At 44.8% G+C, this 22,924-nt stretch overlaps 1 protein-coding gene across 1 annotated transcript in view; it reads left to right on the top strand.

Moving 5' to 3' along the window:
• UTP14A (UTP14A small subunit processome component) overlaps positions 1 to 21,682 on the top strand; it is a 24,709-nt gene extending 3,027 nt beyond the window's left edge. Inside the window, exons 3-15 of the mRNA XM_023198829.1 lie at positions 123 to 193; positions 729 to 793; positions 2,782 to 2,924; positions 3,525 to 3,680; positions 10,744 to 10,863; positions 10,961 to 11,055; positions 12,335 to 12,458; positions 12,553 to 12,630; positions 13,069 to 13,462; positions 17,010 to 17,407; positions 18,127 to 18,320; positions 18,450 to 18,549; positions 21,266 to 21,682. Of these exons, the coding sequence (XP_023054597.1) occupies positions 123 to 193; positions 729 to 793; positions 2,782 to 2,924; positions 3,525 to 3,680; positions 10,744 to 10,863; positions 10,961 to 11,055; positions 12,335 to 12,458; positions 12,553 to 12,630; positions 13,069 to 13,462; positions 17,010 to 17,407; positions 18,127 to 18,320; positions 18,450 to 18,549; positions 21,266 to 21,538 (2,211 nt within the window). The 3' untranslated portion in view covers positions 21,539 to 21,682. The remainder of the gene's footprint in view (positions 1 to 122; positions 194 to 728; positions 794 to 2,781; positions 2,925 to 3,524; positions 3,681 to 10,743; positions 10,864 to 10,960; positions 11,056 to 12,334; positions 12,459 to 12,552; positions 12,631 to 13,068; positions 13,463 to 17,009; positions 17,408 to 18,126; positions 18,321 to 18,449; positions 18,550 to 21,265) is intronic.
• Positions 21,683 to 22,924: the final 1,242 nt, after the last annotated feature.

Below are 22,924 nucleotides of genomic sequence, written 5' to 3'. Positions count from 1 at the left end.
AGAGAGAGAGAGAGAGAGAGAAAGAAAGAAAGAAAGAAAGAGAGACTTTACGTGAGACTCAATTTCCATGTTGTCTTTTCCCTCCCCCTCATCCTGATGGTTTTTCCTTTTCTGTGTCTTAGGGGGACAATGATGGAGAGAGAGAGCATCAAAAGCTTCTGGAAGCAATCAGTTCCCTTGATGGAAAGAATAGGTAACGTTCCCGTCAGTTAGGGCAGGTTATATAGTTGATTCCGTCAGATTTCTCTGCAGCTAATATTTATTGAGTGCTTCATGTAAAGACCTTAATACCAGTGCCTAGCATATAGTAAGCATTATATAATTGTTAGCTATTATTAGTCTTAGTGCTATTACTGTAAGCATTTGCAGTCTTATTCCACAATGAAAATCTTTTAAAGCATTGAGTAGGCATTACTTAACCCCATTAGAGAAGTAAATTGACTTACCCCCAAGGTCAGCTGGCTAATATGTTATTGGTTCAGGTGTGTTTGAATCTAAGTCCAATATGTTTTCCACTATGCTTACCTTGTAATAAAGAGAAGAGATGAGGGTTAGACAACCAAGTCCAAGTTAGGAACAGATCTCCTTGCTGCATCATGACAAAACCTGACCCTAGAAGAAATACAAGAAACCAAAGCCCTGTATGAAGAGAGAAGTGTTTGTCTCTCCCACCCCTAAGCCCCCATAAAATTTATCCATTCCTCTTATATCGTTTTGCCTAATTTCAGGCGGAAATTGGCTGAGAGGTCTGAGGCTAGTCTGAAGGTGTCAGAGTTCAATGTCAGTTCTGAAGGTAAGTTGAACAAAGGAAGATACCCATGCATGAAACTTGCGGGGTTCCAAGGGCATAGTGTTCACCTCACCCCCCAGGAACTGTTTTTGATGTGGTTAATGACTCATACCATAAATACCTGGGAGAGTGGGTGAAGAAGTGTAGTCAGATGCCCTTCAGTTTCTTCCATCTCTCAAAGAAAGCCTAGAAGGCTGTGGTCAAGGTATCCTACAGAGTTTGATGAGATACTTCTAGGATAGAGGGACATGAACGAAGACAGCTGCCTCTTACTAGCTGCCTCTTAGTAACTTAGTCATAATTCATATTTGTACAATTTCATTTTAATTTCAGTTCTCTTAACAATGCTTTGAGTTAGGAGACAGGCAAATATTCTCTTCAGCCAGAGCTCAGAGAAGTCAGGTTACTTATTCAAGGGCCTTTGCCTAGTACAGTGTTTTTCAACCTTTGCTTTTTTAGTGCTCCCCTGAGAGGAGCCTTTTAAGACATTTTTTCCTCATTGTATCCCTCCCACTATGTCCCTTCCCCAGGAAATCAAGTCCTAAGGAATAAGAGTTTGTTGGACAGAGTTGAGCCTTGGAGGGACACAAAACATTGTAATATCTTAAGATTATTTTCATACTCCCCAAGAAAGAACCAATTTTCACCCTGGGGTGGGGGGTGGGGGTGGTAAAAATTGCCCCTGTTCAGAATACATGCTCTAATAAGTGGCAGCCGTGGGATTTTATCCTAATACTGAGTCTAGATGCCAAATCTTTTTCACCCTGTTCACAACTTAGGCAGCTAGAATGGGTTTTGCATTTGTAGTAATCACTGGTGTAGCCTCCTAGGGCAAATAACAGTGTATTCCAAGCATACTCATTCAGCGGATATTTATTGTGTTTCTACTAGGTAGCAGTATCAGGAAGTGTTGTAGATACCAAGGCTACAGTAGCGAATAAGATGTGAGCTCCTGGGGCTTACATTCTAATAAAGGGAGACAATAAGAGAGGATGATGCAGTAAAGCAACTAAGTGGCTACTTTAGATTGGTTGGTCATGAAAGGCCCCTGAAGAGGCAAAATTGAAGCTGAGATCTGAATGACAAGTCAAGTGAACCATGCAAAGATTGGGGAAAGCATTTCAGGCCAGGGAACAGCTAGCACAAAGGCTCTAAGGTAGAAACATGTACAGCATGTTGAAGAATGGGAAAGAGGACCCTTTGACAAGAGCATGGTGGAGGGTGGGGGGTGACATGAGGTTAGAGAGGCAGATGGGGATTAGATCTCATAGGACTGTGTCCTTTAGGTAGATGAGATTCAAAGTATAATGGGGGAGTCACTGGAGGATTTTCAGCAGCGTCACGACATGCTGTGCTTTATATTTTCAAAAGATCATTTTGGGCTGGATGCAGTGGTTTACACCTGTAATCCCCAGCACTTTGGGAGGCCGAGGTAGGCAGACTGCTTCAGCCCAGCAGTTTGAGGCTGGCCTGGGTAACATGTCACAACCCTATCTCTACAAAAAAAGATGCAAAAAATTAGCCACCCGTGGTGGCACACGCCTGTAGTGCCAGCTACTTGGGAGGCTGAAGTGGGAGGATTGCCTGAGCCTGGGAGGCAGAGATGGCATCACTGCTCTCCAGCCTAAGTGACAGAGTGAAACCCTGTCTCAAAACAAAACAAACAAAAGAAATACCACTTTGGCTGTTTTTATTTTTGGCTGTTATGTGAAGAATAAATTGCAGTAGGGCAAGAGTAGAAGCACTAGGAGAAAAGCAAACAAGTTTTGAATAAATATTTTCCCCTATCTTCTACCCCCTAACACCTTTGGGGATGAATGTAGAGTGATAGTGTTGGCATGGCTAGAAATAGGCAATTGAAGTAAGAGAATTATTCCTGCTTCTCTGCACATTTGCCACCTACTGGCATTTTCTACTGAGGCTTCTGCCTACATTATATTGAGATCTTGCCTCACTTCTTGTTCTGACTAGAAAGTTTGACCTTTCTACAGGATCAGGAGAAAAGCTGGTCCTTGCAGATCTGCTTGAGCCTGTTAAAACTTCATCTTCTTTGGCCACTGTGAAAAAGCAACTGAATAGAGTCAAATCAAAGAAGACAGTGGAGTTACCTCTGAACAAAGAAGAGATTGAACGGGTAAGCTACAGAGAAGGTGGTCTATTAAGGGAAAGAAATTGTATTGACAAGGGAAAATAGGGTAATAGAAAGAAGGGAAACACCTGAAAAATGGGAGAAAGGGGAGCTGTGATTTCCCCACTATGGATAAGATTAAAAATAATCTAGGAGTGCCAGGCGCAATGGCTCATGTCTGTAATCCCAGCACTTTGGGAGGCCGAGGCAGGCGGATCACCTGAGGTCAAGAGTTCGAGATCAGCCTGGCCAGCATGGTGAAACCCCATCTCTACTAAAAATACAAAATTAGCCTGGTGTGGTGGCACACGCCTGTAATCCCAGCTACTTGGGAGGCTGAGGCAGGGGAATCGCTTGAACCAGGAGGTGGAGGTTGCAGTGAGCCGAGATCGTACCATTGCTCTCCAGCCTGGGCGACACAAGTGAAACTCCGTCTAAATAATAATAATCTAGGAGAAATTGCAGTCCTGAGAAGCAAGCGGTAACCTCTAGCATCCTGATTCTTTCGTGGGCTAAGAAACGTTGCTTCCTAATTTCTTGTTAGTCCTTTGGGTTTGATGCTTTAATCTTGTGGCTCTTTCCTTTTACATACCTTGTCTGCTTCAGATCCACAGAGAAGTAGCATTCAATAAAACCGCACAAGTCCTCTCCAAATGGGACCCTGTCGTCCTTAAGAACCGGCAGGCAGAGCAGCTGGTTTTTCCCCTGGAGAAGGAGGAGCCAGCCATTGCTCCCATTGAACATGTCCTCAGTGGCTGGAAGGTGAGTACAACAAAATGAAACTGAACTTCATTGAAAGGTGAGATTTTATAAGTTGGAGATTTCAGAGCCTGCAATTGATTTGATTGGACATGTTAAGCTAAACCCCAGCATGTCATTTTAGCTTAGTGCTCAGAAAGAAGGGATTGCCCATCGTCATTGTCAGTCATGTGACTGACATGTCAGTCACAATAGCTCTGTGATCACCTTTTTTTTTTTCTTGAGACAGGGTCTCGCTCCGTCACCCAGGCTGGAGTGCGGTGGCACGATCTCAGCTCACTGCAACCTCCACCTCCTGGGTTCAAGCGATTCTCCTGCCTCAACCTCCCAAGTAGCTAGGATTACTGGCGTGCACCAACACACCCAGATAAATTTTTGGGGGGATTTTTAGTAGATACAGGGTTTTGCCATGTTGGCCAGGCTGATCTCAAACTCCTGACCTCAAATGATCCGCCCACCTCAGTCTCCCAAAAGTTTTTTGATTACAGGAATGATGAGCCAACGCGCCCGGTCTCTGTCACTTTTCATCTGCTTGTAGTATACAGTACTTGGCTATTTCCATGTTTTTGTGTTAAACCATGTGATTGCCCTTATAGCGGGAACATAATAATGTTTTCTTTTACTCCAGTTTTTTAAAAGCATTTAAAGCCACATTCTGATCCTAGGGAAATCAGGAACTCGGTAGTATTAATGATGCCTTAGTGACGATATGTGAACAACAGAAGCCAAAGTTTGCTTTTACAGGAATGAATACCACATTAAAATATGTGTTGCTGGCAATGACTAGAACTTCAGCAGGTAACTTATTATGACTCTGAGCTGCAGGGCAGGGGTTGATGTTTTAGAGCTGGGTTTCCCAAACACTGACCCCTAAGAAAGTTTTTGTCTGAAACAAAAGGATAATTGTAAGTATGTTTGTTTGGTGGGTGTAATGTTGCCAGTTCTTTTTTATTATGAGGTTATTCTTTCTATTTTAGTGGTGTTGAAATGTCTTTTCTTCTATGAAATGATGGTGGTAGTAAATGATGGGATTGGGGATGAAATGGTAGTTATGCTCTTGGCAAAATTAGAAGTTGGAAATCCTATGTTGGTCCCTAAAGTCTCGGTTTTTAGTCTGAATAGCTGCTTTAGAACAGCTAGCCTACTTTTCCAATACACCATTGGTATGGAGTCTATAGTCTATAATGGGCTGATTAGTCTTAAAGAGATGCCCTCTTTGTGCTTCTCCTCTTTACTTTCCAAAAACCCAAGAATGGTAGTTTCTTAGGCGTTGGGAAGTTGAGCTAATTAAAGCTAATCAAAGTAAATATTGCTTGCCACAATAGCTAGAAATTGAGCGAGTAGTTGCTTATTATGGGGATAAGCTGTTTCTGATGTTTTTGCTGAAGTCACTACCATTCTCTTTCTAGGAGGCTTCCTTTTCTACATGAAAAAGAGATCAGGTTTAAAGTGTGGCTGCAGGATGAAGGGAGACTTTAGAAAAAAAAAATCAGAGGTAATACAATTTGTAGGATTCAAAAATAAAAAAGCATAGAAGATATGTAGTGAAAAGTTTGACTCCACCCTGTGCCCCATCTGATCATTTTTACCCCCATACTCACCACTTGCATAAGTTTGCTGTTGTTGTCTTAGAGTTTTATTTCTATATTCACATTTACCTTTTTTAAATAAAAAGAATGGTAGCATGCTACTACACACTGTCCTCCACCTTGCTTTTTCCAAATGACAGTGTAATCTTGGAGATAGCAGGAAAATGCCAAGTTTGTTATTAAAAATGAGATGGGGCCGGGCGTGGTGGCTCACGCCTGTAATCCCAGCACTTTGGGAGGCCGAGGCAGGTGGATCACCTGAGGTCAGGCGTTTGAGACCATCCCGGCCAACATGGCGAAACCCCATCTCTACTAAAAATACTAAAATTAGTGGGGCATGGTGGTGCGTGCCTGTAATCCCAGCTACTAGGGGGGCTGAGGCAGGAGGATCACTTGAACCTGGGAGGCGGAGGTTGCAGTGAGCCGAGATCATGCCACTGCACTCCAGCCTGGGCAACAGAACAAGACTCCATCTCAAAATATATACATAAATAAATAAATAATAAAAACTAGATGGTAGTGGAGGAGGTTACACTAAGAATAGCATAACCTCTTCAAGATAGAGTGAGGCTCAGATGTTATACATTGAATATGCCATGCCATTCATTCATTCTAAGACTGACTTTTGAGAAATTATGCTAGTAGGGCACAGAGAAATAAGGAAGTGCTTAGTTCAGAGGGTGCTTTGTGGCTAGCAACTCCTAGGTCTCTCCTTACAACTTAGAGTGCAAAGTACCAACAACTAGTATATGCTGTATTAGGGTTTCTAGAGATTGAATATCAAGTCTCAGGCCGGGCACGGTGGCTCATGCCTGTAATCCAAGCACTTTGGGAGGCTGAAGCATGTGGATCACCTGAGGTCAGGAGTTCAAGACCAGCCTGGCCAACATAGTGAAACCTCGTCTTTACTAAAAATACATAAATGAGCCGGGCATGGTAGCACATGCCTGTAGTCTCAGCTGCTGAGGAGGCTGAGGCAGGGGAATTTCTTGAATCCAGGAGGCGGAAGTTGCAATGAGCCGAGATCACACCACTGCACTCCAGCCTGCAAAAAAAAAAAAAAAAAGAAAATTGAAAGTCTGTACTATAGTTTTGGTTCAGCTTCCTAAAATTTTGTTTAGCTGCAAATAATTAAGTGGGATAGTGCATGGGAAGGCATTTGTAAACTGCAAAGTGCTAGAAATGCTGTAAGGTAACTTCTTTCACCCCTCTCCTCACTATTCTCTGTGTACACCAGTATTTACCAAGGCATTCTCCTTGAAACCTTAGTCTCTCAGTACGCCCTCACAAGAGGAGAGGAGGCATTGCTAGAAAATGCTGCATGCCCCTACTGGAGATTGGAGAGTCACAACATGCTTTAGCATTTTAAAGGCTATGAAACAGGCCGGACGGACGTAGTGGCTCACGCCTGTAATCCCAGCACTTTGGAAGACTGAGGTGGGTGAATCACCTGGGTTAGGAGCTCGAGACCAGCCTGGCCAACATGGCAAAACCCCGTCTCTACTAAAAATTATACAAAAAATTAGCTGGACATGGTGGCTTATACCTGTAATCCCAGCTACTCCGGAGGCTGAGGCACCAGAATCACTTGAACCCAGGAGGTGGAGGTTGCAGTGAGCCAAGATTGTGCCACTGCACTCCAGCCTGGGCAACAGAGTGAGACTCTGTCTCAAAAAATAAAAATAAAGGCTGTGAAACAATGGTGAAGATACCTGTTGGATTTAATTTAACTTAGGGTATACAAACTGATTTTATTAAAATTTCAATAAATTGAATTTTAAGCTTTTAACAGGGGAAGCAAATCTTGTTATCTGATGAGGAATGTGTTTGGGGAAGAGCTGGTCTGTCTCCACTGCTGCGTCCTCTCTCTCACCTTCTTCCCCTACTGCCCTACTGTAACTTCTCTCAAAAGGCATTAGTGAGGGGCCTCCGAATTGCCAGATCCCAAGCCCTCTTAGTCTTTAGCGTATTTGACACCATTAGCACATTTCATTCTAAAAATCTCTCCCCTCTAGCTTCTGTGATATACTCTGGGTATCTTCTCTCTCTGGCTTTCCTTAGTCCTTTTTATGCTTGCTCTGTAAATTCCATACTTTTTTTTTTTTTTTTTTTTTGTGAGATGGAGTCTTGCTACCACACCCAGCTAATTTTTTGTATTTTTTAGTAGAGATGGGGTTTCACCGTGTTAGCCAGGATGGTCTCGATTTCCTGACCTCTTGATCTGCCCGCCTCAGTCTCCCAGAGTGCTGGGATTACAGGCGTGAAAATTCTATAACTAGGCTGGGCGCAGTGGCTCATGCCTGTAATCCCACCACTTTGGGAGGCCAAGGCGGGTGGATCACGAGGTCAGGGGATCGAGACCATCCTGGTTAACACGGTGAAACCCTGGCTCTACTAAAAATACAAAAAATTAGCCGGGCGTGGTGGCGGGTGCCTGTAGTCCCAGCTACTCGGGAGGCTGAGGCAGGAGAATGGCGTGAACCCGGGAGGCGTAGTTTGCAGTGAGCCAAGATCGCACCACTGCACTCCAGCCTGGGCAACAAAGCGAGACTCCGTCTCAAACAAAAACAAACAAACAAACAAAAAATTCCATAACTTTTGACTATCACTCTCAACCCCGTCTTTGGAGCTCCAGTCTTATATTCCATGTGACTAGCAGGAATCACCTGGGTCTCCCATGTGCACCTTAAACTTAGTCCAGTCCAAAGTAAGCTTCGCATTTCCTTTCCCCAGACTTCCAAAACCTATACCCCTTCATTCTGCAACTCAGTTAACAACGTAACTTCCTACCCCAGTCACTTAGGTTGGAAACCTCAGTCATTTGATTCCTACTTGACCCCTTCACTGTCTCCCTCTCCACCAGCTTATACAGGGGCCTAGGCCTGCAAATTCTGTCTCTGCAATAGTCCTTAGGCTCCTATTTTCTCTTCATTTTCATTTTCACTGCCCTAATTGAGGCCCTCATCGAACCTTTCCTTTGGAACTTTACATATATCCTCTACACAATCAGCAGGATTTTCATGCTGAAACACGAAATTGATTGTTGCTCTCCTTAAAATCCTTCAAAGGCTGTTCACTTACAGAATAAAATAAAATTACCTAGCATTTTAGCTATGTTGGACAACACATTCTATTACATACCACTCCTTTCCCTATGTCTGTGTTTTTGCTTATGCTCATCTGTTTGGATTATTTTTTTCCTCCTGACAGAACTGTACTTAGGCCTCAAAGCCTAATTCAAAAGGTCACTTCCTTCCCCAAGCCTAACCTACCTCCTAATAATATTTAATGGTGATTTCCTCTGTGATTACCCCTATAGAAAAACGTAGCAGTATGTATTTAACCCATTACGTTATGCTGTTTGTGTTGTGTATGCCTCTGCTCTGAAAGGCTGTGAGCTCCATGAGGACAGGAACTATCTTAATCAATTGTGTATTCCTAGCACCCCACACAAGTGCCTGGAATATAGCTACAATCAGCAAATGTTTGTAAACTGAATTGAATTGAAGGGACATTACAGCATTGTAATATAAATCACTTTGTAGCCTGTGATTGATCACTACTGCAAATACTAAAAATGGAAGAACACGTACCTTTACTATTCAGTAGAACAGTTTTATGGTTAAATCAATAGCATCGTGTAACATGTGATGATGTGCATTTATGCATTTATCCAAATATTTGTAAGTTTAATACTGACCATGATGTATATGGCTATTGAAGGAAACCACACATAATATGTGTGTGAGGTTTGAAACTAGCTCTGTTGCCTAGGGCTGTCTTTGTGCCTTGCCAGAATGTGGACCGTGGCATGATCGGCCTGATTATTTAGCCATCCTCATGAGAGCGTGTGGAATAACTGGTTTACAGTTCATTCGTTTCATACATACTCTGCCTAGCATGCAAAATTAACTGGAAACTGAGGAATTGGAGCCAAAGTTAGAAAATGAGGAGAGTTCAATTTGAACCATCAGGAAACAGGCTAATTACATGAAGGTCTTTTTCTTTTTCTTTTTTTTTAACATAATAAATAGAGATGGGGTTTCACCATGTTGCCCAGGCTGGTCTCAAACTTGTGGGCTCAAGCAGTCCTCCTGCCTCAGCCTCCCGAAGTGCTGGGATTACAGGCCTGAGCCACCATGCCCATCCTATATTTTTTTAAAGGCAATATCCTTTTGTGCTCAAGAAATTAAGACACACACCCCACCACAAACTACATTTGAAGACTGTGCCAAAAAAAGTCGTGTTTTTTCTCATTTTCTTTCATCAGTAATTAATGATACCAAGAACACTTATATGCATGGTTTATAGCAGTGGGCTATGGTCAAAAAAAGTTGGGCTTCCCCTCTGAGACATTTGCAGATCTATTTCCTAGGTATATTATCAGTGGCAAATAATGCTTATCTTAAGATCTAACCTCACAGGGCATGCTGGGCTCACGCCTGTAATCCTAGCACTTTGGGAGGCCAAGGCAGGAGGATTGCTTGAGGCCAGGAGTTTAAGACCAACCTGGGCAACATGGCAGGACCCTGTCTCTACAAAAAATAAAAAAAATTAGCAGATATGGTGGCTTGCACTTGTGGTCCCAGCTGCTCAGGAGGCTGAGGCAGAAGGATCACTTGCGCACTAGAGGTGGAGGTTGCAGTGAGCTGAGATTGGAGTGCCAGTGGACCCCAGCCTGGGTGACAGAGGAAGACTCTGTCTCAAAAAAAAAAAAAAAAAAAAAAAAAAAAAACAACAAACCCCCCTTCCCCCTAGAAAAATTTTAAAAAAAAGCTTAATGATATGAATTTGAGATTCCTAACTATAAAGTAATAGTTATGTGCTTCAAATAATACATAACAATACAGGGACTCAAGGGCAATGTGCCTAGATTCTTAAGAGAATGGAAATCTGTTTAACATATATTAGTAACCTGGGCTGGGCGCAGTGGCTCATGCCTGTAATCCCAGCACTTTGGAAGGCCAAGGTGGGCGGATCACGAGGTCAGGAGATCGAGACCACCCTGGCTAACATGGTGAAACCCCGTCTCTACCAGAAATACAAAAAATTAGCCAGGCATGGTGGCAGGCGCCTGTAGTCCCAGCTACTTGGGAGGCTGGGGCAGGAGAATGGCGTGAACCCGGGAGGCAGAGCTTACAATGAGCCGAGATCGCGCCACTGCACTCCAGCCTGGGCAACACAGCAAGACCCATCTCAAAAAAAAAACATACTGGTAACCTGAACACAGTGATCCTTCTCAGCAGTATTAGAGAGAAGCCTCAGCATCTCCCTGCTGAAGTTGTCATATAAGAATCAAATAAGGCTTTATTTACACTGCTGACAAGACTGGAACCCCCTTCTCTTGCTGTAACAGCCAATCCTATCCACTTATGATTCCAATTATAGTGTCATAAGTTAGATAATCATAGGAATATAAAGAAAGCAAGCTGTAAGAGCATGGCTTAAGACTCAGAATGTTTTGTTGCTTCTTTAAGGCAAGAACTCCCCTGGAGCAGGAAATTTTCAACCTCCTCCATAAGAACAAGCAGCCAGTGGCAGACCCTTTACTGACCCCCGTGGAAAAGGCCTCTCTCCAAGCTATGAGCCTGGAAGAGGTAAGTGTGTCATAGGCCCTTCACACCCAGGCATGCCACGCTTCTCCTAGCATTTGTCTTCTGGCCCAGATGTCACTGTAAATGTCATTTGTTGTAGGCAAAGATGCGCCGAGCAGAGCTTCAGAGGGCTCGGGCTCTGCAGTCCTACTATGAGGCCAAGGCTCGAAGAGAGAAGAAAATCAAAAGTAAAAAGTAAGGAAGCCACTGTGAACTGGCCTTTGGTTCCACAGAATAAAGTCATGTGGCTCATCATAAATTCTTTGGAGGGAACCTTTGATGCGGCAACTAGAGTCATGTAGATGAGGTCCTAAACAGGAGTGACTAGCCTTTTGTTCCCCACAAACCAACCTCATACAGTTTTGCCAAAAAGAGGACTATTCAGTTACTTTCTCTACCTTCCAAGGCATCACAGAGTGGTTCTGCAGAATGAGCTCTGAATTCCAGAGCTGTTAAGGCCAATAGGGCTTCCTTCCTGCCTTTTTGCCTCTTTGAAACTTGTTGGCCACATGTGGTGGCTCATGCTTGTAATCCTAGCACTTTGGGAGGCCGAGGTGGATGGATCACTTGAGCTCAGGAGTTCAAGACCAACCTGGGCAACTGGTAAAACTGGCTGGGCACGGTGGCTCATGCCTGTAATCCCAGCACTTTGGGAGGCTGAGGCGGGTGGATCACTTGAGGTAAGGAATTCAAGACCAGCCTGGCCAACATAGCAAAACCCCATCTCTACTAAAAATACAAAAATTAGCCGGGCGTGGTAATGTGCACCTGTAGTCCCAGCTACTTGGGAGGCTGAGGCGGGAGGATTGCTTGAACCCAGGAGGTGGAGGTTGCAGTGAGCCAAGATCACATCACTGCACTCCAGCCTGGGTGACAGAGTGAGACACTGTCTTAAAAAAAAAAAATGAGGCCGGGCGCGGTGGCTCAAGCCTGTAATCCCGGCACTTTGGGAGGCCGAGACGGGCGGATCACGAGGTCAGGAGATCGAGACCATCCTGGCTAACATGGTGAAACCCCGTCTCTACTAAAAAATACAAAAAACTAGCTGGGCGAGGTGGCGGGCGCCTGTAGTCCCAGCTACACGGGAGGCTGAGGCAGGAGAATGGCGTAAACCTGGGAGGCGGAGCTTGCAGTGAGCTAAGATCCGGCCACTGCACTCCAGCCTGGGCGAAAGAGCGAGAGTCCGTCTCAAAAAAAAAAAAAAATGAAACTTGTTCTACTCCTCCCTTGAGTTATAGAGGCAAAGGAGACTCTTTGAGCCACAGAGGTCTACCCTGAGGACTGTGGGTACCAAGAATCCTGCCAGTCCTCTCAGGTCCCAAACTGAGTCCCTATAGCCAACTAGCTCTATGATGCCCGTTCCAGCCCCCTGCCCAGGGAACCCATTGGATAGTATGGGCACTTGTGCCTATGACATCCGTGCTTCAGCTAAATTGCTAAACTCTTCTTCCCTCCTACCCCTCTTACCCTACAGGTATCACAAAGTCGTGAAGAAAGGGAAGGCCAAGAAGGCCCTAAAAGAGTTTGAGCAGCTGCAGAAGGTTAATCCAGCTGCGGCACTAGAAGAACTGGAAAAAATTGAAAAGGCCAGAATGATGGTGAGACTACCTCTTGCCCCACCCCCACCCCTTTGAACCAGCTTTCCTTGGAAGCCGTTAAAGGTCGAAATCTCACTCTGTTCTTTCTTTCTAGGAAAGAATGAGCCTTAAGCACCAGAACAGTGGGAAATGGGCCAAGTCAAAGGCAATTATGGCCAAATATGACCTGGAGGTAAGAGACCCTTGGGGTGAGAGAAGATCTGGAATTGGAGGATGCTAGCAGAAGCAGAGTTGGGGAAGAGCCATGAGGATGGATGGAAAACCAGGAATCTAAAAAGGCATCAGAAAAATCTCTAAGGCAGAAAGGAAAATGACCAGAAACAAGGTGGAAAAGGAGAGATGAAAGGGAAACAGCATTGAAGGCAAGTCCAAAGCGGGAGAGGAGCTTTTTAAAATCTTATTTCACCTGTTGATTCCTTGAGGACAAAGAATTTGTCTTCCATTTTATACCACAGCTATTAACCCAGCATTGTATATGCAGTTTAAACAGTAGGTACCAGTAAGAAATACCAAGTCAAATCGAGAGGAGGCAGCTTTATGAACTGGACCAGGAAAGGTATTATTGCAGTCACTAATGACAGGGCTCTCATGCTGTGACTCTTTCCTCCAGGCTCGCCAAGCTATGCAGGAACAGTTGGCCAAGAACAAAGAACTAACACAGAAACTCCAGGTAGCCTCTGAGAGTGAGGAAGAGGAGGGAGGCACAGAAGAAGTGGAAGAACTCCTTGTCCCTGATGTAGTGAATGAAGTGCAGATGAATGCAGACGGGCCGAATCCCTGGATGCTCAGGAGCTGTACCAGTGACACCAAAGAGGCTGCAACCCAGGAGGACCCTGAGCAACTGCCAGAGCCTGAGGCCCACGAAGTTTCTGAAAGTGAGGGAGAAGAGAGACCAGTGGCAGAAGAAGAAATTTTGTTGAGAGAATTTGAGGAAAGGCGATCCCTTAGAAAAAGATCTGAGCTCAGCCAGGATGCTGAGCCAGCACGCAGTCAAGAAACAAAAGGTGAGCTGTGATCAAATGGAAGGGAGAAATTCCTAGTGCTGTGGACAGACTATGGGAGAAAAAAAATGTGTCCACCCACACACACAACTGCATAGTGATTAGGCTCTAGGGACTTGCAAGAGTGCATGCACTGGATCCCTGTAGAGAAATTACATTCATAACTACTTTTCTTTGAAGGCATTTAATAAGCAGTCGTCTGCATGGCCATGCAACGTGGTTCAGGCACATTTTCTGTTTTGGGGGGCTTACGGCCTTCAGAAAGCCATAATAACTAAACCATCCTTGAAGTTAGGGTGTGAGTTAGTGTTCCTGGTACCTACACACCAGGGAGAAGTACATATGGTAGAATGGCAAATCTGAAAGTCCATTCACACCTATAGACACAGATAGGTCGATTTTGAGACATTAGGAAACATCTTCTAATTGCCAGATGTTTTTGTTTTGTTGGTTAAGTAGGAGTGGCATTTTTAGCACTTCTTAATGCTAGTTTATGTGCGTCTACATGGGGTGAGACTTCACAGAATGAATGACTCCACGGGGCTACATGGAAAATTAGAATTGTGACTCCATGCTCAGGATCTATTTGTACTTTATATTTTCTACCTGTTATCTTGAAGGGATCTTATTAACAGTGTTAGCACCTGTGAGATTGGTCAGAGTTCCCATTCTGGCAATAAACCAGGACACTAAAAAGCCTGCCTAGGAAAACGACCTATATTGAGACATCACTTGGCTATCTGGACAAATTACCAGGTCTGGTTTGGTTCCACATAGGAATGCATTTAGATGACGGCAAAAATCTGGTTTTACATGGCAAAAAAAAATTATTTTTTTCTCCTTTTTTTTTTTTTGTTTAAGAGGGTTTTGCTCTGTCATCCAGGCTGGAGTACAGTGGTGCAATCATACCTTACTGCAACCTAAGACCTCCCAGGCTCAAGCGATCCTCTTGGCTCAGCCTCCCAACTAGCTAGGACTACATGTATGTGCCACCATGCTGAGCTAAGTTTTTGTAGAGACTGAGATCTTGCTCTGTTGCCCAGGCTGGTCTTGAATTCCTGGCCTCAAGCTATCCTCTCACCTCAGCCTCCCAAGGTGTTAGGATTATAAGTGTGAGCCACCGCACCCAGACTCCTTTTTTTTTTCTTTGTTTTTTTCAGGTTTCCACATACAAAAATTTATTTTAAAAGACCTATAATTTAGAATGTATTGTGGTGACCTTTACTTAATAGTTTTGGCTGGATATTTCTGGGATTAATAATTGCAAGCAGTCACTTCTGAGAGAATTTTGGAAAGCAGCACAGCGGGCTGAGATTGTTGGGGTGTCCATATATGACCACAGGACCCTAGTGGCTTTCTCTTAAGCCCCCTCAACAACTGACCATCTAGCTAAATGTGCAGAGCGGCTGACTGTGATATGAAAGGATGAAAGATAGATTTGCATTTCCTTAGACAGTAAATAAATCGAATTTTCTCAAACCTTCCAAGAGTGTCCTAAAATACTGGAAAGTCACGGACCCCAATGAAAATGAACAAGGAAACCTGATTCTTGAGAAATAAACATACATGTGTCCAAAGGCCAGATCTGAGGAGCTACAATGGCTTCATGCCAAAGCTAGAGAGCAGGATCACCTTGGGAATGGTGGCAACTTGAGTCGATGAAAAAGCCAGTTTAGAAGCATGTCACTGCCAGGTTTCCCTCCAGTCTCTTTTTTTTTTTTTTTTTTTTTTTTGAGACAGGTCTCTGTCATCCAGGCTGAAGTGCAGTGGTGCAACCTTGGCTCACTGCAAGCTCCACCTCCCAGGTTCAAGCAATCCTCCTGCCTCAGCCCACAAGTAGCTGGGATTACAGGCATGCACCACCATGACCAGCTAATTTTTGTATTTTTAGTAGAGACAGGGTTTCACCATGTTGGTCAGGCTGGTCTCAGACTCCTGGCTTCAAGTAATTCACCCACCTCAGCCTCCCAAAGTGCTGGGATTACAGGTGTGAGCCACTGTGCCCAGCCAGCCCCTCCAGACTCTTAAGACTAGTGTTATTTGCTCAGATGTTGCCAGTGGAAGTGTGAGCTACATCCACTGGATAAAGCAGCTACTTCATCCCTTGACTCAGCAACAGCAGATTATGAAATACTGCTTTAAGATATGGAGTAGAAATTCTTGAGTCAAGATGAAAATCCTGGGCTGGCGCAGTAGCTCACACCTGTAATCCCAGCACTTTGGGAGGTCGAGATGGGTGGATCACGAGATCAGGAGATCGAGACCATCCTGGCTAACACGGTGAAACCCTGCCTCTACTAAAAATACAAAAAAATTAGCTGGGCATGGTGGTGGGCGCCTGTAGTCCCAGCTACTCAGGAGGCTGAGGCAGGAGAATGGCGTGAATGCGGGAGGCGGAGCTTGCAGTGAGCCGAGATTGCACCACTGCACTCCAGCCTGGGCGACAGAGCGAGACTCTGTCTCAAAAAAAAAAAAAAAAAAAAAAAAGATGAAAATCCTGCATAAGGTTTTTACAAGCAGTAAAGCATAAATTACAATGAAGTTACATTCAGAAGCCACCTGTGAAAGTGGCTTCCTTTTTTAAAATTTGGAACTTGGGGCAATCTTCCCAAGTGGGGTTTACTGCACGAGGAACTTAAGCCACAGTCCCAGTCATACAGTGGATCATTGGCAAAGCTGGGAATAGGACCCAGGACGTCTGCTTTCCAACATGCTACTTTTTTTTTTTTTTTGAGACAGGTCTTGCCCTGTTTGCCCAGGCTAGTATGCAGCGGCACAGTCACAGCTCCCTGCAGCCTTGACCTTCCGGCTCCAGTGATCCTCCCAGCTTAGCCTCCCGAGTAGCTGGAACTACAGATGCACGCTGCCATGCCTGGAAATTTTTGTTGTTGTTGGGGGAGTGGAGGTGGTAGAAATGAGTTCTCACTATGTTGCTTAGGCCGGTCTCGAACTCCTGGGCTCAAGCGATCCTCCCGACTTGGCCTCCCAAAGTGCTGGCATTACAGGCGTGAGCCACCATATCCAACATCGCACATGCTACTTTTTTTTTTTTTTTTTTTTTTTTGAGACAGTCTCTCGCTCTGTCACCCAGGCTGGAGTGCAGTGGCGCGATCTCAGCTCACTGCAAGCTCCGCCTCCCTGATTCCAGTGATTCTCCTGCCTCAGCCTCCCAAGTAGCTAGACTACAGGCACATGCCACCATGCCCGGATAATTTTTTATATTTTTAGTAGAGACAGGGTTTCACCGTGTTAGCCAGGTCTTGATCTCCTGACCTCATGATCTGCCCGCCTCGGCCTCCCAAAGTGCTGGGATTACAGGCATGAGCCACTGCGCCTGGCCACATGCTACTTTTAATTACCAAACTCCGTTGCCTGCTATGATTAGTGTACTGTCTAGGAGATTCAATGTACAGAATCTTCTTTTCCCCGTTTGTCCTCGTTAGAATGTCTTATGTGGTACCTAGCACGTGGTGGGTGCTCAACAAATGCTTACCGACCAGACAACGTACATACCTCCTTTTTCTGACAGCTTTCATTCTTTTTCCCCCAGATTCCAGCAGCCAGGAGGTGCTGTCTGAATTGAGGGTACTAGCTCAGAAACTGAAGGAAAATGATCAGTCCAGGAAGCAAAAAGCAAGTTCAAAGGGGACTATTCCCCAGGTCCAGAGAGAGGAACCTGCCCCAGAAGAAGAGGAGCCCCTGTTGCTACAGAGGCCAGAGAGAGTACAGACGCTGGAAGAACTAGAAGAGCTGGGAAAAGAATGTTTTCAAAATAAGGAGCTTCCCAGACCTGTGTTAGAAGGGCAGCAGTCAGAGAGGACCCCAAATAATCGCCCTGATGCCCCTAAGGAGAAGAAAAAGAAGGAGCAAATGATCGACCTACAGAACCTCCTAACCACACAGTCTCCCTCTGTGAAGTCTTTGGCAGTTCCCACAATAGAGGAGCTGGTGAGCAGAGCCAGGGTGGTGGGCCATTGTTCAGAAAGTGTCCTTGCACAAGGAGTAATGAAGCTTTGTTTCGCTGCGGGCACATTTCAGTAATTGAGAAGTCCAGAATAGTATAGGGCCAGGCTAGTCCCAGTGATGTTTTAATAGATACAGATATGTGGGTGCTGTCAAGACCCCTATTTCCGAAACCCTGATCCACCAAAACTCCTCTGGGGTGACTCTAAAACTGCTCTCAGAGGAAAGAGGGAGTAACAGAGTTCTGACCAGATCCCAGGCAGGACAACTCGAAGGTGAGTCATTGAACTGTTGGCCAAAGTTTTATTTAGTGGGATCTCAAATGGTCTAAGACTCCCCAGTTAATCTGAAACTTAAAGTGAAGCATCCTGGCACCTGTCTTTTAAGGGATATAAGCTGGATGAAGCCTACAGTCTGGCCACTTAGAGCTCCTGCTGCTAACACGGGCCATTCCTTCCTCCACCCTGCAGCTTCCTTACTCAAAAGTTTAAAATTGTGTCATATGATAATGAGCTAGAGATACCTACCCTAGAGGGAAGAAAATTGGAGCATGATTGGCTGCGCATTAGTTTGTATCTCAAGACCATCATTGTTCAGCACTTCCCTCTAGGGGGCGCTAAAATGTCACGACCCAAAATTCAACCGTTCTCACCATGAACCACAGCTCATAAGCCAAGCTGTAGCTCTCGCTTGTTTCTCCCCAGGAAGATGAAGAGGAGAGAAACCAAAGGCAGATGATAAAGGAAGCTTTTGCTGGGGATGATGTCATCAGAGATTTCTTGAAAGAGAAGAGGGAAGCCGTGGAGGCTAGTAAGCCAAAGGATGTGGACCTGACGCTACCTGGCTGGGGCGAGTGGGGTGGTGTGGGCCTAAAGCCCAGTGCCAAGAAAAGACGCCGGTAAGAATGCGGAAGAAAGTCTGTCAAAAGGGCACTAGGTTCTCCCCCATCGCCCTTCGGTGTCCTCCCTACCCTTTTGACTAAGTCCTTAATGCTCCTAGTCAGATGTCCTGTTGTTTTGCTTTCCAGGTTTCTCATTAAAGCCCCTGAGGGTCCTCCAAGAAAAGATAAGAATTTGACAAATGTGATTATCAATGAGAAGCGCAACATCCACACAGCAGCTCATCAGGTGAGAACTTAGAGAGTTCTTTAGCTGCCTGACTCTCTTGCTTGAGAGGAGTATTCTAGTGATCTGTAGTCAAGAGGGACGTGTGATCTTGACCACAGAATCAAATCTTGTTTTCACTGAATGGCTGTTAGATTTATCATCTCAGATAGACTCTGCTGTTTTAATTACTGGCCAGGAAAAAAGTTTAGAGTCAAGGTAATGCTCAAACAGAGGCTATAAGGTTTGAGCTGTAGCTTAAGAAAAATGAAGACAAACCGGTACTTGTTCAGGAGAATGAGAAGATTGTAAGTTGTGTCACATGATAACGAGCTGGGGATGTTTACAAGAGAAAATTTGAGCGTGATTACGGTGTTCAAGTATATCGAAGGTTACTGTATGAAGTCACATAAAGTAGAAGTTAGAGGAGATACAGAATTCAAGGCTGCTCTGGGAGTATGAGTATGTGTAAAGGGGACTCAAGAATGAGATTGGACTAGATGACCTTTATGTTCCCTTCAATTCTGAGATCTGTCCCCAGCCAGTATATTGAAATGAGTTACATTTTTCCCTCTGAAGGAATAAAGAACTAATGGCTACAGAACAGAGGTAAGAAGATATACATTTCAGTAACATTCTTTTTTATCTTATTTTGTGAACCAATCACTGCAGAAACTGAAACCTAACTACTGCAGTCCCAATTAAGGCTATATAACTAGAAAATAGGCAGTTACACGATAAGGGAAGGGGGGAAAGGGTGCTTCGGTGGGCCAGGATTCCAGGTGATGGGTAGAGTATGGAGCTCAATAAAGACGACTGTTCCCTTCCAGGGGTCTGTTTGTTTTTTTAATGCAGTCATGGCAAACTGACAAATAGTTTTCTAGGAATCTCCCCTGATTTTCATCTTTTTAATAAGTTACTGCAGGTTCCAACATGCAGTAGAATAAAGTGCTTCAAGGTGCCTGGGGGGACTTCTGAGACTGAATACTTTGTCCAGGTGTTCTCTTTGTCCAGGTGTTCTCTTTTTCTGTTGCCCTGGTTGACAAGCACAGATGTAGCCGTCAACCCAAACAAGACATTCCCTTAACTTAAAGAGAATCTGTTTCCTTCGCTACTACCAGGACCACCAGATAGTGCTTAGCTTCTCTTGAGTATTCCACTGAATGTTTCCAGAGACTACTGATTTGCTTTTTTTGTTTGTTTTTGTTTTGTTTTCAGATGGAGTCTCACTCTGTCACCCAGGCTGGAATGCAGTGGCATGATCCCAGCTCACTGCAACCTCCACCTCCCAGGTTCAAGCTATTCTCCTGTCTCAACCTCCTGAGTAGCTGGGATTACAGGCATGCGCCACTATGCCCAGCTTATTTTTGTATTAGTAGAGACGGGGTTTCAGCATGTTGGCCAGGCTGGTCTTGAACTCCTGACCTCAAGTGATCTGCCTGCCTCGGTCTCCCAAAGTGCTGGGATTACAGGTGTGAGCCACCGTGCCCTGCCAAAGACTACTGATTTTTACATCCCCATTTTCTGCTTACGTGTTTTCCTCCTTTGGCCATTGGGGAAGTGTTGAAAGATTATTTAAATGTCTGAAGGTAGAAATGTGGTGGAGAAATACCAGGCAAGGAAACAGGAGCTTTGGGTTCTGTTCTCCAATGCTGCTCCTCATTTACTTAGGTCCATCATTTCCTCCCTCTAAGCCAAATTTTCAGGCCAGAGATGACCATTGCCAATATCTACGGCCTTCCAGCTCTACATTCTGTGGTGCCAAAAGAAGATGAAGCCAAGTGGGCTGGGCGCGGTGGCTCACGCCTGTAATCCCAGCACTTTGGGAGGCCAAGGCCGGCGGATCATGAGGTCAGGAGATCGAGACCATCCTGGCTAACACGGTGAAACCTTGTCTCTACTAAAAAAAAAAAATTCAAAAAAATTAGCCAGGCACAGTGGCAGGCGCCTATAGTCCCAGCTACTCGGGAGGCTGAGGCAGGAGAATGGCGTGAACCCGGGAGGCAGAGCTTGCAGTGAGCTGAGATCACACCACTGCACTCCAGCCTGGGCGACAGCGAGACTCCATCTCAAAAAAAAAAAAAAAAAACCCAAACAAAAACAAAAAAAAAGATGAAACTAAGTGTAATGGCCTGGTAGAGTTCAGGATTCAGATTCCTTGAAACATCAATCCTAAGAGAGGGAAGGAGGAGACTGAGAGCATAAAGAGGGTAGAAAAGTTATAAAATCCACAGGGATACACAGTGGTCTGGATTCTTGCAGTGACAGTGTTATATAGGAAAGCTCACTCTGGGACAACAGCCCTGGAGCTCCTGTAGCTGGATAGGGACAGTGTCACTTGTAATCCCAGCTACCTGGTAGGCAGAGGTTGCAGTGAGCAGAGATTACCCCGCTGCACTCCAGCCTGGGCAACAGAGTGAGACTCTGTCTCAAAAAAAAAAACAAAAACAAAAACAAAGACAGAAGTAGTGTCAGGTTGGTTTTTTAGACCCTGAATTGTTGAATAAACAGGGGATCCAGAGCCAGCTTAGGCCCCCCTACTCCCAAATGTCATCAAGCAGATTTGACTCCTAAGAGCAGATGGGAGCGATGAGATGCCTTAACCTCTTAGTCTCTTCACTTGCAGTCATCATGTGAAACCGTGGCCTGTACCAAAACAGTACCTGATGAGAGTTGCCAGTACAGTGTATAACTGCACCCCAGGCCTGCCTCATACCAAATCATTCTCCTTCCTTTCCAGGTACGAGTGCTTCCATATCCATTTACCCACCATTGGCAATTTGAAAGGACCATCCAGACCCCCATTGGATCCACATGGAACACCCAGAGGGCTTTCCAAAAGCTGACTACTCCCAAGGTCGTCACCAAGCCAGGCCATATCATTAACCCCATAAAAGCAGAGGATGTGGGCTACCGGTCTTCCTCAAGGTCGGACCTGTCTGTCATACAGAGGAATCCAAAACGAATCACCACACGTCACAAAAAACAGCTGAAGAAAAGCTCTGTAGATTGAGTTGCTGGAGGAGTGACAGCCAGGAGCCCTGACTTCACTTCCTTTGGTCCAGTTTTACTCTGGTACAGGGTGGATTCCAAAACTGGCTCAGTACATTGCATGTAGTTGAGCCACATTTTAAAAATAAAGGCATTTTTTAATCTATTTACCTGGAGTATATGTTGCGTTGTCCCCCAGTGGAATCATTTCGTTCAAGTCAGACACCTTTGGATTCTCCAGCATTGCATTTCTCGAGTTGCACTTGTCAGGGCCACTTCCTTTTCTTACCAAGGATTATGTAGTTGGTCCTAAATCGAAGTGGAGAAAATTCACTGCAGTCTGTAATCTTAAATATATCACATCAGATATGATCCACCATTAATAACTGCCAACTGGAAGAGACAGGGTTAATAATGATAAAATACTGTATATTTTAACCTCTGAACCTAGAAAGAGGATGTACAAACTGCAATTGGATTCTGCCCTAGACTGATCCTAAGACCAGGACGGTGCCGAAGCTGGGTTCTGTCCCCACAAGTCTAGCCACAGCCATTTTTTTCACGTGTGTGAGCTTCCCGGCTTGTACAGGCTGCTGTCTACAATATCTCGTATATAACCTTCTACTTATTTTCTCATAAGAAGACCAGGAGGTTTTACCCTTATTTTGTAGATAAAGGTAGATGTGATTTCAGAAGTAAACCTCTATTGCCTTTCCTTCCTAACTCAGGGCCCACTCCTCACCATTGATTCAAAGTGTAGTTTATTCAAGCATTGCTTTGCTATGTGACAGTTCACATGGGCTTCTCAGCTCTGAGGAACTTGGCCTCCCTTTGGATGGCAAGAAATATATGGAAAGAGCCCCTGCAGCTCAATTTCCTAACAAGGAATTTGGGAAACCTAATTCCAGAATGACACCACTACTGCACCTTGCCTCCTGCCTTGGAGATTCAGTCCCATCCCCAGCATTCTTAGACCACAGTGGGTTCATTTTTGTGTCACAGGTCCCTCTAAAAATATGCTGAACGTTATGAACTGTCTCCAGAAAAATGTGCGCACACACACATTTGTATGGCATTTTACATAAAGTTTCAGGGGTTTTCAAGACATTTGGAATCCCTGGGCCAAAAGTTGTACCACTCCCAAATTTTCTTTTGCAATCCCCCCAACAGATACAGCCTTCTCTTCTGAACACACCGCTCTCCAAATCAGTTCCAAAATGTTTTGACCTCAATGGTAGCTAGTCCCAGTATCTTCATGGGAGAAAATTTTCAGAATAGAGCGATGTATCTAGTGTTACACATCAAACTGAAGTGAAAAGCCAAAGGATAAATTTCTATGAATTCCCCAGCGGTCCCCTGTGGCCCCCTACCATTGCTCATCCTCCGGAAAGGGAAGAGAAATGAGTAT

The sequence above is a fragment of the Piliocolobus tephrosceles genome, chromosome 12, assembly GCF_002776525.5.
Source record: "Piliocolobus tephrosceles isolate RC106 chromosome 12, ASM277652v3, whole genome shotgun sequence".
NCBI lineage: Eukaryota > Metazoa > Chordata > Mammalia > Primates > Cercopithecidae > Piliocolobus > Piliocolobus tephrosceles.
This window is presented reverse-complemented; position numbering and strand designations above follow the sequence as displayed.